The 15242-nt window shown below is 49.6% G+C and overlaps 1 protein-coding gene across 2 annotated transcripts; it reads left to right on the top strand.

Annotated features, from left to right (window-relative positions):
• The first annotated feature begins 46 nt into the window (after nt 1-46).
• Usp5 (ubiquitin specific peptidase 5) lies at nt 47-14576 on the top strand. 2 transcript variants are annotated; one of them, XM_052719726.1, is made up of 20 exons: nt 47-212; nt 2970-3095; nt 4101-4167; nt 4292-4425; nt 4577-4722; nt 4982-5166; nt 5792-5886; nt 6554-6747; nt 7358-7429; nt 7698-7785; nt 7904-8029; nt 8569-8722; nt 8961-9135; nt 9718-9806; nt 10523-10645; nt 11179-11322; nt 11400-11545; nt 11752-11905; nt 12163-12247; nt 13932-14576. In XM_052719726.1, the coding sequence occupies exons 1-20, from the start codon at nt 102-104 to the stop codon at nt 14023-14025; spliced, it is 2508 nt and encodes an 835-aa protein (XP_052575686.1). In that variant the 5' UTR covers nt 47-101; the 3' UTR covers nt 14026-14576. The 2 variants fall into 2 exon arrangements, with proteins under 2 accessions (XP_052575686.1, XP_052575685.1); XM_052719725.1 differs by having other exon boundaries at nt 10523-10714.
• The last annotated feature ends 666 nt before the right edge of the window (nt 14577-15242 follow it).

Here is a 15242-nt window from a genome sequence, read left to right as displayed (position 1 = left end):
GCATGCGCCTAGCGAGTCGCGCTCATTGGACGCGAGAGCAGGAGTGGGGGGGACTAGGGACAGTGGGAGCCGCTGTGTGAGGAGGAGCTGCTGCCGGTGTCATGGCGGAGCTGAGTGAGGAGGCGCTGCTGTCAGTGTTACCGACGATCCGTGTCCCCAAGGCGGGAGACCGGGTCCACAAAGATGAGTGCGCTTTCTCCTTCGACACGCCGGTAAGCCCATTCCCCATGCCCGCGGCGACCACGACTTCCTTCCATCGCCCTGGTCATTCGGCCAGGCCTGCAAGCCTTGGGCTACCGCCTCCTTGCGATGCACCCTGGGACTTGTAGTTTTCCCCGCGACGCTCTGCTTTTGCTTTTCATTATCTGGAGCTGTAGTGTGACTACCACTCCCGGAAGGTACAGCTCTCGCTTTGCCCATTCCTGGTCTCGTGAAGCATTATGGGCATTGTAGTTGCCCCTGTCCCTTGTTACCATTCTAAGATAGAGTTGGAACCTGATCGGTGGACTACATCCCCCAAGCGACGCCCAGAAAAAAAAAGCCTGGAGGTGGCCTGGCACGTTGCGCAGGGCTCTCCGGGTTTTGTAGTTTCATGTGGGAGGGCTAGGGGCGACTCCCCACTGTTCTGGGCAGGGGTTGAGGTTGGGAAGGTATGGCCTTCAGCTTCTAGTCTGGAAGAGGGCTGTGAAGAAGGCCAGTTTGGCGAAAAACTGAGTTAAACATCCTCCATTCGTGGCTAATTTGGACAGGGGATGGGGAGGTGGGTCATTGGTAAGGAGGAGGAAAAACACCCAGTGGAAAGCCCTAGTCGTTTCTTCTTTGAAGTGAATTATGGCCGCGCCCCCCTCCCTTTTCCTCCGTCCTTCACAGGTTGCCGAGACAACCCCTTGTCAAGTATTCCAAGAGAGGGTTTCTTTCTTGGGAGGATGCTAAGGCCCCTTTACCATCTTTCTCCCACTCTTGTCTAGTTAGACAAAGCCGCCACCCACACCGTGCTTCACGTTTTGCAGGCTCCACCTGGTACCTCCCTTCCTGCAGTTCTGCCTTCCTATGTCATCCTCAGCTGGAGACAAGCCTCCAGGCCCAAACCGAAAGGGCTGCAGTTTGGTTGGGATCCGCCCCCCTCGCCACCCCTCCCCTCAAGCGGCTGTTGGGCCCTGCCCAGAGCCTTCAGCCAGACCAGCTCATGGCCTGAAAACTGCAAGTCAGAGTGGAAAGGCTTCATTAATGCGTCCCGAGTGCTGAGTAGAGCAGCATGATGTGATGCCCAATCCAGGACCAGTACTGTGATTTGTGGTTTGCTTGCTTGCCTTGCCGGGCTTTGCTCTGAGCCCCAGATAATGCGCTGCTTCTCTCAAGTTGGCCTTGATAGAAATAAAGGAAGACTGCTGGCCTAGAGCATCAGGGTTTTCAATCCGAGCTGAAACCAGAACCTTTTATTTTCATCTGAAGTCACTTGAGAGTGCACACCTCCCTCCCAGGAGGGAAAGACAGACATCCGTGTGTCTGTCTGTCTTTATGCTGGAAACAACTTAAAAGTTGACCCTGTCTCCTCCTTAGTAACTACTTTAAGTGACCCAGAAAAGGTGAGGTTTTGGTTTTGTTTGTTTGTTTTGTAATTTTCCAACATGTTCCCTGTTTTCATTCTAAGGCAAGAAATCTCCAGTATAGCCTACTTGATTTAGTAACAAACTCAAGTACATCAGATCATCTTCTGATTCTTTTTCTGGAAGAAAGAGAGTGTAGCTGACCTTTGTGGTGAGAAATACTTTATTCATGAACATTGCAGCCTGCACTAGTCTAGGGAGTGATACACTGCAATTTATTGGTCCACTAACTATCTTAGATAGTGTCTTCATTGTACTATCACAGCGGGAAATTTTCAAGGCCACTGAGACTTTATTCCAGGAAAAGGGTGCCTATTGCTCAAAGCCTTGGATCTGAGACCAGACTCTGTTTTTCAGTTTCCTCTCCCACTTTCTCTGTCACTCTTCTAAAGGCACTGGCAGATGGGCTTAGCTTTGGGGAGCCTGTGTGTCCCTCCTCAGGATTCAGGATGGGCATTTATCTTCCCTGTTCATGAGTTTTATGTAGTCTAGCTATCTCAGTTGGCTGTGGTGGCAACACACCTGTAACCTCAGCCAGCCCTGGGAGGATGAGGCAGAGCAGAAGTTTGGGTCATCCCAGGCTACATAGTGAGTTCCAGGCTAGCCTAGGTTACACAGGAGATCATGGCTCAAAAATAAACAAAGGCAAATAAAAAGGGCTAGCTTTGAGGTTCAGGTTGATGGGGCTTCAGTGGGGGTCTTACAGGGAAAAGGGATGAGGTAGGGGTAGCTAGTGGCTGTAAAATGATGGACTTCATGACCTTACTAATCTATGTTCAGGTTTAATTGTGAGTCCCAAACAAGGTATTTTCCTCTAAAGCCAGGGTTTTCTTGTAGTAGAAAAGTGACAAAGGAAAGGTCTGACTGTTGTCAAGCTCGGGGTTAGATGGACTGCTTGGTACTGCGTTCTCTGCTCCTCTGGTCTAGGAGGTCTGTCTGGTTGGTGATGGGTTTGAAAGTGTAGGCCTTTTTTTCTCCCAGGAAAGACTTCTTTTTCTTTCTAAATGTAAGCCCTGACACTGCCAGCCCCATTTACTTTCTGGATCTCCTGAGCCAAAGAAGAGGCGAAGGGACCTTCTGTGGTTGACTGGTGAGCGTTGAAACCCACTCAAAGAATGAACAAGAAGAGGCTTGGTGGCTGGGAGGTCTTGTTCAGCTGCCTCATGAGCTTGTTGGCTGTTTTCAAATTCATAGAGGATGCTGGGAGAACTTTAGCATATAGCATGTCCCAACAGGCTAGATAAGTTGCTAAGGGCCACACAGTGTTAGGAAACCAGCAGTTTCTGACCCTTGGTCCTTGGTTTCCCCATATGTCTAAACTGCATCCTTCTTGTGTTTCCCTATTTGTGTTGTGCCCTGCAGGAGTCTGAGGGTGGCCTCTACATCTGCATGAACACATTCCTGGGCTTTGGGAAACAGTATGTGGAGAGACATTTCAACAAGACAGGCCAGCGTGTCTACTTGCATCTCCGGAGGACCCGGCGACTGGTAGGCACAGTGGCTGTGGTGTGGGCTTGAAACATCCAGACACATTCCACAAAGTACCTGTTTTGTATGTCCGTTCCCTTAGTCAGGGTTAGTACTGCTGTGATGAGACACTACGACCAAAAGCGAACTGGAGAGGAAAGGCTTACACTCTATTTGGTATACTCTTCCACACTGTAGTCCTTCGATGAAGGAAGTCTCAAGCAGGGGAGGAACCTGGAGGCAGGACATGATGCAGAGGCCATGGAGGGGAGCTGCCTACCGACTGGCTCAATCTGCTTTCTTTTAGAACCCAGGGCTACCAGCCTAGGGTTGGCACCCACAATGGGTTGGCTGGACCCTCCCATGTCAATCATTAATTAAGAAAATTCCCTTACAGCAGTGGTTCTCAACCTTCCTAATGCTGTGACCCGTTAATACAGTTCCTCCTGCTGCGGTGACCCCCAACCATAAAATCATTTTCGTTGCTACTTCATGACTGTAGTTTTGCTACTGTTATGAGTCATAATGTAAATATCTGATATGAAGGAGACCTGCTATGCCACCCCTGTGAAGGGCCGTTTGACCCCTACCATCACCAAAGGGGTTGTAGCCCACAGGTTGAAAACTGCTGCCCTCTATCTCGGCTTGCCTGCAGCCCAATCTTACGGAGGCATTTCCTCAGCTGATACTCCAGCACACCTCCGACTGCCCTGGTGTCCTTGGCTTTTCTTTCACCTGCTCTCATTTGTCACTGAGACTTGCCACAGTTGTGTCTTGATCTTCATTCCATCGTACAGTTAACCATTCTTTTCCTCCATCTTCCTCATTTGTTCTGACCCTGGGGCTCAGGGCTGCTCCTGACCCTCCTTTTTTCTTTGTTTCGTTTTGGTTTTTGTCTTTTTGAGACAGGGTTTTACTTTGTAGCCTCAGCTAGCCTGAGCTCCTAGCGATCCTTCCTCTGCCTCCTGAATGCGAGGACAAGGTCAGGCGCCATCAGACCCGGCCTTCTGACCCTTTTCATTGCAGAAAGAAGAGGACACTAGTGCAGGCACTGGGGACCCACCTCGGAAGAAGCCCACCCGGCTGGCAATCGGTGAGCTACCTGCTAGGAGAACCTGAGCCTGACCAGTGGCCTTAGAACTGAGGGACACATTGGAGGAGAGCCAATGACCAATGGTAGTTGTCCTACTTTCTTCCTTCTTCCCTGTCACAACCAGGTGTTGAAGGTGGGTTTGACCTCACCGAGGAGAAGTTTGAATATGACGAGGACGTGAAGATTGTCATTTTGCCAGATTACCTGGAGATCGCCCGGGATGGGTTGGGGGGGCTTCCCGACATTGTCAGAGATCGGGTATGAAAATCTTACCACCCTATCCAGAGATTCTAGGACTGGAGGGGCTGCTGTGGTCGTGGCTTGGACAGCACTAAGCAAACTGGAGACCGAGGGTGGAAAGGGCATGTGGGCAGGGGTTGGGTCCTGGCTGACTCTGTGCTCCCCCTAGGTGACCAGTGCGGTGGAAGCCCTACTCTCAGCTGATTCAGCCTCCCGCAAGCAGGAGGTGCAGGCGTGGGATGGAGAAGTCCGTCAGGTGTCTAAGCATGCCTTCAACCTCAAGCAGTTGGACAACCCTGCGCGGATCCCTCCCTGGTGAGGCCTGGCTCCTCCCATCTCTGGGCACAACCCCTAGAGCAAGGGTAAAGAGGCCAGGCACCCTTGTACTGGAGCTGGTGAGCGAGAGGGTAGGGAGCAAGACCAGAAAGAAGACGTGGGGGAAGATGAACAGTGCGGGGACAGCCAGAAGAGGGAGTGGGCTCTTGGGCTGGCTGGGGCCCGCAGAGCCCCTCTCACTGCCACTCCCTAGAGACCCCGACCCAGACCTCAGTGCATTTTCTTCTCCCTGGGCTAGTGGCTGGAAGTGCTCCAAGTGTGACATGAAAGAGAACCTGTGGCTCAACCTGACAGACGGCTCCATCCTCTGTGGCCGACGATACTTTGATGGCAGTGGGGGCAACAACCATGCTGTGGAACACTACAGGGAGACTGGCTACCCCTTAGCTGTTAAGCTGGGCACCATCACACCCGATGGAGCTGGTACTCGCCTGCCCCTCCCCACTTAACGTGTTCCAGTTACTCATTTCATGACATGAATAATACATAAATGTATCCCCTTGATACGAAATGAAGACTTAAAACTTCACCACTGCCTTTCACAATCCCAGTCCCCTTCCTAGAGACAACCACCATTATCTGGTTAGTAACTGTCTTTCCAAACTGATCTTACTGTAGTAGCTTATGGTACAAGGTTAGACTCCAAATCGTAATTAAATCTGGGTATGGTAGTGTACTAGTGCACATCTGTTATCCCAGTGCTTGGGAGGTGGAGGCAGGAGGATCAATTTGAATATCATCCTCGACTACGTAATGAATTTGAGGCCAGCCTGGGCTACATAAGAACTGTCTCCAGAAAAACCCTGCACACACATGAACATACACATGCATTTGAAAAAAGAAAATCACAATTCCACCCTCATCCTGTTTCACCCTGTTCCCTCTGACAACCAATTCCAGATGGGCTTGTTCCTCACTAATTCTCAAGTGAGCCAGGAGGGTGATTCTTCCTGGCTGTCCGTATGTCCTCTGGGCAGGAGGTAGAATTGGTGGATAGGCCAGGGCCAGACTGTGTCCCCTGCCCACATTGTGTCTGCCCTTGCTCTAGATGTGTATTCCTATGATGAGGACGACATGGTCCTGGACCCTAGCCTGGCAGAGCACTTGTCCCACTTTGGCATTGACATGCTGAAGATGCAGAAGGTGAGCTCCCTCCATCCCACCATTAGTGTCAGATTTTCATTCCTGCCTCTGTGGGCTGCCATGCCTGAAGCTGAAGTTACCCAACCCCCAAGATGTATGGATTTCTCTTGAAGAGAAATCTACAGTCATTTGGTCATCCAGTGACGACTACCAGACACTTGGTACATACTGGTCACTAGATGAATAAAATAGGTATGCTCCTTGGTTTCATAGACATAGTCTAGGAGCATGGTGGGTCTCAGTCATGTTCACAAATAAATGAATAATTGCAAACCACTGAGCAGTGACCAGTGGTTTGAGAGATGGATGATAGTGTGACACTACCAGAGTTTATAGCAGGCCCTGGCCTGGCTAGGGGATCAGGACATTTCCTGAGGAAGTGTTCTTTGAGTGAGAATCTAAAGGTTATAGTAGGAATGACTTCAGAATGGGAAAAAACATTTTGGATAGGGGGACTCCTGGTCATTTCACTCCCTCATTCAAACAGAGGTCTGATGACTAATGGATCTAGAATGATTCCCAGTCTGGAGCTTAGAGACTACATGATATATTTAACATGCCCAGGCCCCAATTCCATAAATCCTGGGCTATACCTGGGTCTTGCCCTAGACTCTGGGAAACTTCAGGGCTGAGTTTCTTGCCCAGTCTAAAGTCCCCTTCCCTGCAGACGGACAAGACAATGACTGAGCTGGAGATAGACATGAACCAGCGGATTGGTGAATGGGAGCTGATCCAGGAGTCAGGTGTGCCACTCAAGCCTCTGTTTGGACCTGGTTACACGGGCATCCGGAACCTGGGGAATAGCTGCTACCTCAACTCTGTGGTCCAGGTGCTCTTCAGCATCCCTGACTTCCAGAGGAAGTGAGTGATTCTCTTTACTGCTGGTCTCTGGCTGTGTACCTGCGCAACCTGAGTAGGGTTTAGTTTGTCCACATTTTTTATTTACTTAAGGAGGACCATGAAGCTGAGAGAATTATTAGTTGATTGAAACCAAATACCTATTAACATCTTTGCTCCTCTCCTAGTCCAGTCACTGCATGCTGGCCTTCAGCTGTCCTTGTATCTGTGCACCTGCTCTCGTTCTTAGAATGGCTCCTGTTCTGTTATGGAAGGTGTCCTGTGAAGGGAACATGTTATAAAGCTGCCCTAGCATACACTCCTCAGTAACAGAGCAGAAGAACAAAAGAATGTGACTTCTGTTTATTCTAATCCTGGGCAGCCTTCTCATTTCCTTGGCTCTGCCTTGGGAAGGAGGCCAAGAAGAATGCCTTAAGCATACTGCATGCTCTCTTTAGTTGAGAAGGGAGAATGGACAGGTTGCTGCAGAGAAATAGAATGTAACTCTAGGGAGAACATGTTCCTGCGAGTAGATGAGTTATCCCTTCCTTTTTCCTGGGTTTTTTTTTTTTTTAAATCTATCTATCTATCTATCTACCTACCTACCTACCTATTTATTTATTTTGCCTTATAGGTATGTGGATAAATTGGAGAAGATCTTCCAGAATGCCCCAACAGACCCCACCCAAGACTTCAGCACCCAGGTGTATGTAGTCAGTTCATTCGTGCAAAGGCTGTTGTACAAACCGTGACCACCTCGGGTGGGCATCATCAGAGCCCTGGACAGTTAGAAGCTGTGGGCTGCCTCTTGAGCTGAGTTCCTCTTGTCCCCATCCCGACACCACCACACACACGGTCTTAAGACTTGTTTAAGTCGGGTCATGAGCATGATTGAGGGGAAGAGGGAAAGATACAGACGGCTGCAAGGATCATTAGTTGACTAAGCTAAATAGTTTCCTTGGCTGTTGTTACAGGGCCAAGCTGGGCCATGGCCTTCTCTCTGGAGAGTATTCCAAGCCAGCACTGGAGTCAGGTGATGAGGAGCAGGTACCAGAACAAAAGGTGAGTTTAGGATTTTATCCTTTTCAGACTCTAGAATTATATAGGGAAACTAAGAGCTGAGAAGTGTCCAAATTAGGTCAGTGGGTGGCTACTGAGTCTCTGCCCTGGCTCTGCCTAGGAAGTTCAAGATGGCATTGCCCCTCGAATGTTCAAGGCCCTCATTGGCAAGGGCCACCCGGAGTTCTCCACTAATCGGCAGCAGGATGCCCAGGAATTCTTCCTTCACCTTATCAACATGGTGGAGGTAAGGATGGGAAGGTGGCAGAGAGGCTGGTATTGGCTCTCCTGTTTGCCTTCAGTTGGTCCCACTTACCTCCTCTTCTCAAGCCCAGCCTTGTAAGTCAGCAGTCTGTTTGCAGTTAGCCTGCCCTGTACCAGGAGTTGCACCTGAGGAAAATAGTCAAGACAAGTGCTGATCTTTACCTGCAATCCTTCTTGTGATGTGCCCAATTAGGATTAGAACAGCAGCCACAATTAAAGACGAAGAGGGCTGGGAGGTAGGGCACCAAGGTGGAGCACTTGCCTAGCATGCCCAAGTCCCTGGGTTCATCCCCACCCCAAGAATACTTACTGCTTATAAAGAAAAATAGAGCATTTTGGGGGCCAGAAGCGGGGTTAAGGGTGGTTAGTTAGGGAAGGCTTTTACTCTGTCTTGCATCCCTGTGCTCCTCAGTGGCTATTTTCTAATCCACTGATGTTCCCTACTGGTTCCCTGATACATCTTTTGAGCCTCAGTTTGTTCCCTGGCTGCCCAGACCTTCCTATCCTGCCTGTTTCCCGTAGAGGAATTGCCGGAGCTCTGAAAATCCAAATGAAGTGTTCCGCTTCTTGGTGGAAGAAAAGATCAAATGCCTGGCCACAGAGAAGGTTAAGTACACTCAGCGAGTTGACTACATCATGCAGTTGCCTGTGCCCATGGATGCAGCCCTTAACAAAGGTAGCTTGCTCGTTCAGCAAGGCCTTGGTGTGGGTGGAGGCTGAGGTCTAAAGCTGGGCCACAGTGGGAATGGCGTTAATCTTTCCTGCAGCCTGTTAGCACTGTTGTGACAACAGACAAAGTACATGGGACGTGTGTCCAGTAGGCTTGGTGGGGTAGAGGAACAGGAATAAAGGGCAAAGCTGAACAGAGAACAAGGGACATCCTCTGAGAGTACACCACCCAATTCTTTCACCAGAGGAGCTTCTAGAGTATGAAGAGAAGAAGCGGCAAGCTGAAGAGGAGAAAGTCCCACTGCCAGAACTGGTTCGGGCCCAGGTGCCCTTCAGCTCCTGCCTGGAAGCCTATGGGGCCCCTGAGCAGGTGGATGACTTCTGGAGCACAGCCCTACAGGCGAAATCAGTAGCTGTCAAGTATGTCCTTTGGCCCGGGTTTGAGCTGCAGGCCTTTGGTGGGGTAATCATCAAAGACATGTCTGCCTCTTGGTTGTATGCTCATTCCTTTTGGTTGAGCTCTCAAGGTTAAATCCCCTGGGCCTGGGGTTTTGTTCCTGAGGGGACCAGGAGGCCCCAGCAAGGGTGGACACATGATGACTGCATCTCTTACATTATCCTTTCCTGATGCTTCTCTTTTATAGTGCAGACTTTTTTCCAATATGGCCTCTGCACATCCTCTCCATTATGCCAGAGCACAGGCTTTTAGTGTCAGCTAAAGGCTTAATTGGACTTGTAGCAAAGAGCTTGCTTTTGGCACTGGCATGGCCTTGAGATCTGAAGAGGTGCTTCAGTTTTAAGGACCAACTCCCCAGCCCATTGCTGCTTCTGTCAATAAAATAGTCCTCTTCCTGGCTCCTGCAGCTCCTTGTGTAGGTCCCTGACCCCTACCCAGGCAAGAAGAAAGGGAGTCTCTTCCTGGATAGTGGACTTATCTAAGAGAGTTCAAATCCAGGTAGAGAAAGGAGCGTCCTGGGGTACCAGCACATTTTCTCTCTCCAGGACTACACGGTTTGCTTCCTTCCCTGACTACCTGGTCATCCAGATCAAGAAGTTCACCTTTGGCTTAGACTGGGTGCCCAAGAAACTGGGTATGCTGGTCGGGGTGAGGGTGGTAATGTAGAAAGCCCTAGAAAAAGGTATTCTTAACATATATCAACTAGTGTTCCTCAGATTTTTCTCTAAAAGAGGAAACATTTTGTGTGTGTTTCAAAATGTACCTAGTTTGAAAAGACTAATTGAAACTTTTTTGGGTTTTTTTTTGTTGTTGTTTTTAAGACAGGGTCTCACTGTGTAGCCCTGGCTCGCCTGGAATTTGCCATGTAAATTATGTTGGCCCCATGCTCATAAAGATCTGCCTGCCTCTGCCTCTCAAGTGCTGGGATTAAGGACATGTGTCATGATGCCTGGCTAAAACTATTTTGATAGTTGTGATTTACAACTGATTTTATTGTTAAATAAATTTTTCTAATTGATAACTATTTTTATTGTGATAATCTTAAAGCAGGTCCTACATGTCCTAGGCTCTAACTTGACACTACTGATTTATCTTGATTTTCTAGATAAGGAAATTGAGACCTACAGATGTTTAAGGCACTCTGACTGTGAAAGGCCCCTGGCCTGTCTGTAGCTCAGACAGTAGTAGATTTAGGACTACAATATATATCCCTTGACCCCTAGACTTCCACATGTATCCCAGGGTTGGAACTATTAAGAGCAGTTCCAAACCATGGGGCAGGAGCTTTAGGGTCTGCTGTGACCACTAGGGAGCTACTGAAGTGACCCTTTCTTGCCATTCCAATTGCAGATGTGTCCATTGAGATGCCAGAGGAGCTAGACATCTCCCAGTTGAGGGGAGCAGGGCTACAGCCAGGAGAGGAGGAGCTGCCTGACATTGCCCCACCCCTGGTCACTCCGGATGAGCCCAAAGGTAGCCTTGGTTTCTATGGCAACGAAGACGAAGACTCCTTCTGCTCCCCTCACTTCTCCTCTCCAACATGTTAGTGATTCTTCTTCCTGCCTGTCTCTCTCCCTTACTAATGGGGGAGGGCTTTTCTGCACTGCTCCTCCATCCTTTATGTTTCTCCTGTCCTCCCTTTCCAATTTCCTCTGGACCTTTATTGGATGTGAAGACTGGCTACAATACCCCAGCTTCATTCTCATATGAATGTCAGTAGCCTTGACCCTTGGCTAATTGCCTCCATATCTTTGTTACTTCCTTGGTTTGGATGGGGAGGGAGAAGGGTATCATGGTCCATAAATGTCAGAAAGTCGATCACCTTTGGGATACCAGGTCCACATTTTGCTGTGGCTACTTTTAGTTCTGGTATGAAATACCTATCCTTGGAAGAGAAAAACATGTAATAGGTAATTGGGAAGAGACTAGAGGCTTGGCCTGTGGGAGGGTAAAGAAACAAGTAGAAACAGTAACAGTAAGTCATAGTGCCTACCATTCTACCACAGCACCCATGTTGGATGAATCCGTTATCATACAGTTGGTGGAAATGGGCTTCCCTATGGATGCCTGCCGGAAAGCTGTCTACTACACAGGGAACAGTGGGGCTGAAGCAGCCATGAACTGGGTCATGTCACACATGGATGATCCAGGTAGGCAGAGGTGGGTACCAGGATGGGGAAGGGCCTCCATCCACCCTTGCAAACACTCCTCCCTTCCCCGTCCACAGATTTTGCAAATCCCCTCATCCTGCCTGGCTCCAGTGGCCCTGGTTCTACAAGTGCAGCAGCTGACCCCCCACCAGAGGACTGTGTGACCACAATCGTTTCCATGGGCTTCTCGAGGGACCAGGCCCTGAAAGCTCTACGGGCCACGGTATGGGCTGCCTCTCAGCTAAGGACTTGGAGCCATGGGAAAAAGTGGGAGTGGGAGTAAGGTTATATTAACACCTTTGGTTAGTAGTACCAAAACCCAGTGTAGTGTGGTTGAAGCTGGCTGCCCCTTGTGTGGTTGTGATAGCCACCGTGTTGGTGTGCCTGCCTGCCTTGTTAGGAAAAGTAACACTTTCCCTCCTCTCCAAGAACAATAGTTTAGAACGGGCTGTAGACTGGATCTTCAGTCACATTGACGACCTAGATGCAGAAGCTGCTATGGACATCTCAGAGGGACGCTCAGCTGCTGACTCCATTTCTGAGTCTGTGCCAGTGGGACCTAAAGTCCGGGATGGTCCTGGAAGTGAGTGTCCCCAAGCATCCGAGCAAACCTGAGGCTGTCTGCTGCACCAGGCCCCGTATTCTAGTGCTGTGCCCTCCGGTCTGAGGGCTTAGAAGCTTTGCCTCTCTGATAGGGCTCGTGAGGGTGGAATTCTAGGAGTTGAGATTCCCTTTGCCCCATGTTCCCTGAAACTCTTGTCCTGGGTTTGAGCTGTTAAATACTGTCACACAGGAACCTCATCTTTTCTCCTCTGTTTTCTCTTCATCTTTCTTCTCCAGAGTATCAGCTCTTTGCCTTCATTAGTCACATGGGCACTTCTACTATGTGTGGTCACTATGTCTGCCACATCAAGAAGGAAGGCAGGTAAGTGGCTAGTAATATGCACTGGGAATGAAGAGGTGCTGGTGGGAATGAGGAAGGGCAACCTGGAAGTCAGTCCCTAGAGTATTTGTAGGAGAAGGCAGGAAAAAAATGCCTCCCACAGGAATAGGCAAGCCACACCCCAGGGCTGAATCTGGCTGTCTGCTTTTGTAAATGATTTTTACTAGTACATAGTCATCTGCTTGTTTATGGATTGCCTGTGGCAGCAGTAAAGTTAAATCGCTGTGGCAAAGACTCGAATGCTGGTCAGTAGCTGTGTGGGGTGGCTTATGGCTGCAGTGCTAGCATTGAAGGTGGAGGCAGGTGACCAGGAGTTGAAGCTTATCCTTGGCTACATGGTGAGCCTGGGCTATATGAGACCCTGTCTCCAAAGAGGGAGACAGGTGGGCTAGAGGGATGCTTATTGGTTAAGAGCACTTGCTGCTCCTGCAGAAGACCTGGGTTCTATTCCCAGCACCCACATGGAGGCTAACGATCATCCATAACTCTAGTTCCAGGGATCTGGTACCTTCTTCTGGCCTTGATAACATGTTACTCTTGCGCACACACCCCAAAGACACACACACACTTTAAAAATCCTTTTTTAAAAAAGAAAAAGGGAGCCGGGCAGTGGTGGCGCACGCCTTTAATCCCAGCACTCAGGAGGCAGAGCCAGGAGGATCTTTGTGAGTTCGAGGCCAGCCTGGTCTACAGAGCGAGATCCAGGAAAGGCGCAAAGCTACGCAAAGAAACCCTGTCTCGAAAAACCAAAAAAAAAGAAAAAAAGGAAAGAATAGAAAACATTGGTCTGTCTGGTTCCTCCAGCTTCACAGGAATGGGTGGAAGATGATTTAAAAAAAAAAATACAATCTAGGCTGATAAGATCTGATAAGATTTGTTTTGTTTTCCAAGACAGGGTTTCTCTGTATATTTTTGGAGCCTGTCCTGGAACTCACTTGCTCTATAGACTAGCCTGGTCTCTAACTCACAGAGATCTGCCTGCCTCTGCCTCCTGAGTGCTGGGATTAAAGCATACGTCATCACTACCCAGTGGTTGACAAGATCTTAATGAGTAAAGACACTATCAATTATGACAGCCTGAGTTAGATTCCCAGAACCAGAAAACTGCCCTCTGACCTCTATATACACCATGGTTCAAGTGCACATTAGTATGAAATAAATAATTGTAATTTTTGAAAATACAATCTGGCTGGACATGGTGGTACATACTTTTAATCCCAGCACTCAGGAGGCAGAGGCAATTGGATCTCTGAGTTTGAGGCCAGCCAGGGCTACACAGAGAAACCCTGTCTGGAAAAAGAAAAAAGAAAAAAATCTGTCCGGATGTAGTTGTATACACATTTAATCCCAGCATTGTGGAGGCAGAAGTAGGTAGATCCTTGAGTTTGTGGCCAGCCTGGTCTACATAGTTTTCCAGGACAGCCAGAGCTATTGGGATCCCATCTCTAAATAAACAGTCTGAAGATATCAAATGGGAAATGATCTTTATGGGATTCTGAAGCTCCTTTCAGACTGCTAGCTGGACTGTAGATTTGGGGGTCTCAGCATAGAATGAAAGTTGGGGTCCTTCCCCAGAGACACCTCAGGGATCTCAGGTGATCATCACCTGAGAGCTGAACACGATGCCCACTTTGTTCATCCTTCTGTCCCTTCCCCCACTTCCTAGATGGGTGATCTACAACGACCAGAAAGTGTGTGCCTCCGAAAAGCCCCCCAAGGACCTGGGTTACATCTACTTCTACCAGAGAGTGGTCAGCTAAGAGGCTGCCCTCAGCCCTTACCACTTCGGGCAGGGGACAGACCATCTGGCATGAGCAGCAGGGTTTGGGGGATGGACCTCAGCCCCCTGCTCTGTACCCTTTTTCTTTTTGTCCCCAGCAGCCGGAAAGAGCTGGAGGCCATGGGAGAATGGCCAAGCAAAGAGGAGGGGTACTCAGTAGACTTTGGGGATAGAGCAGGGGTGGGACAGGAAGGGGCCAACTGCCTGTCCACAATGGGACCTTGTTGCTTCCTTCCCTTGCCCCTGGAATCCACAGTGCTCTGCTTCTCTGTGATGGCCCAGCCCCTGCAGTGGGGAGGGGTCTTATCTGTGTGTGCGTGGGTGTGGCTTTATGCATCCTTCCAGGGGAGGGAGCGACTGTGCCTCCCCTCCCCTTATGTGTTTGCTCCCTTGTGGTTGGGCAAAGAAGGATATGAGGGAAATAGGAACACCTCCCCCCTTTGCCCTTCTGCCTCAGCCTCCCGTTCCGTCTCTTCGGTCCTCTGGAAAAATGCCAAAACACATGATGTGAATAAAAGGACAAAGACTGGCTGGTTTTGTTTAGTTCTTTAGAGGGAAAATTACTGGAGCGGGGCAGGTTCAGAGAGGCCCAACTGGGGTCCTTTGCCCTGCCTCCACCGCTAGGCAATTCTGTCTCTACTTCTAGAAGTGCTCAGAAAACTGAGTTGGGGAAGTGGAATAAAGGGAGAATCCAGAAGAGTGGCTGCATCCCCCCACTACTGACCATGTAATTGGTCTAGCCCCATGGTTGCTGGATAAATAGAGGGGCTAGAGTGGGCAGTGGGCAGCCCATACTGGTATTAGCTGACACTTGACAAAACCGCAGCCAATCTGCGCCCCCGCCCCGCCTCCCCCACACACTAGCATCCCACTCTGCTCCATTGGCCAAGACAAGAAGCCCAGAAATCACCAGCGATATTTGTGAAACACTTGGGCCCCACCCCTTGTGATTGCTGGAAAGGCTCCTCAACCGTGGCTTTGCCTTGTGCTGTGGAGGAGGGGGCTCTCTTTCAGAGCTGGAAAGGTGCTCTCAGCCTCAGGGAGACTGGTTCAGGGCCCTGCTGCCGCCAGCTCCCCGGGAAATACCCTCTGGTCTCCGAAATCGCAAAGTTGGTTTCTCTGAGCGCGAGGCTCAACATCTCAACTGTCGAGCAACAGGCGGGACGTTTGAGCCCCCGGAACCCCTAGAACGTTGCT

Source organism: Peromyscus californicus, unplaced genomic scaffold (genome assembly GCF_007827085.1).
Source record: "Peromyscus californicus insignis strain IS unplaced genomic scaffold, ASM782708v3 Scaffold_6__1_contigs__length_162567912, whole genome shotgun sequence".
Taxonomy (NCBI): Eukaryota; Metazoa; Chordata; class Mammalia; order Rodentia; family Cricetidae; genus Peromyscus; species Peromyscus californicus.
Note: the sequence above shows the minus strand (reverse complement) of the source record. Positions and strands in the feature narration are given on the sequence as shown.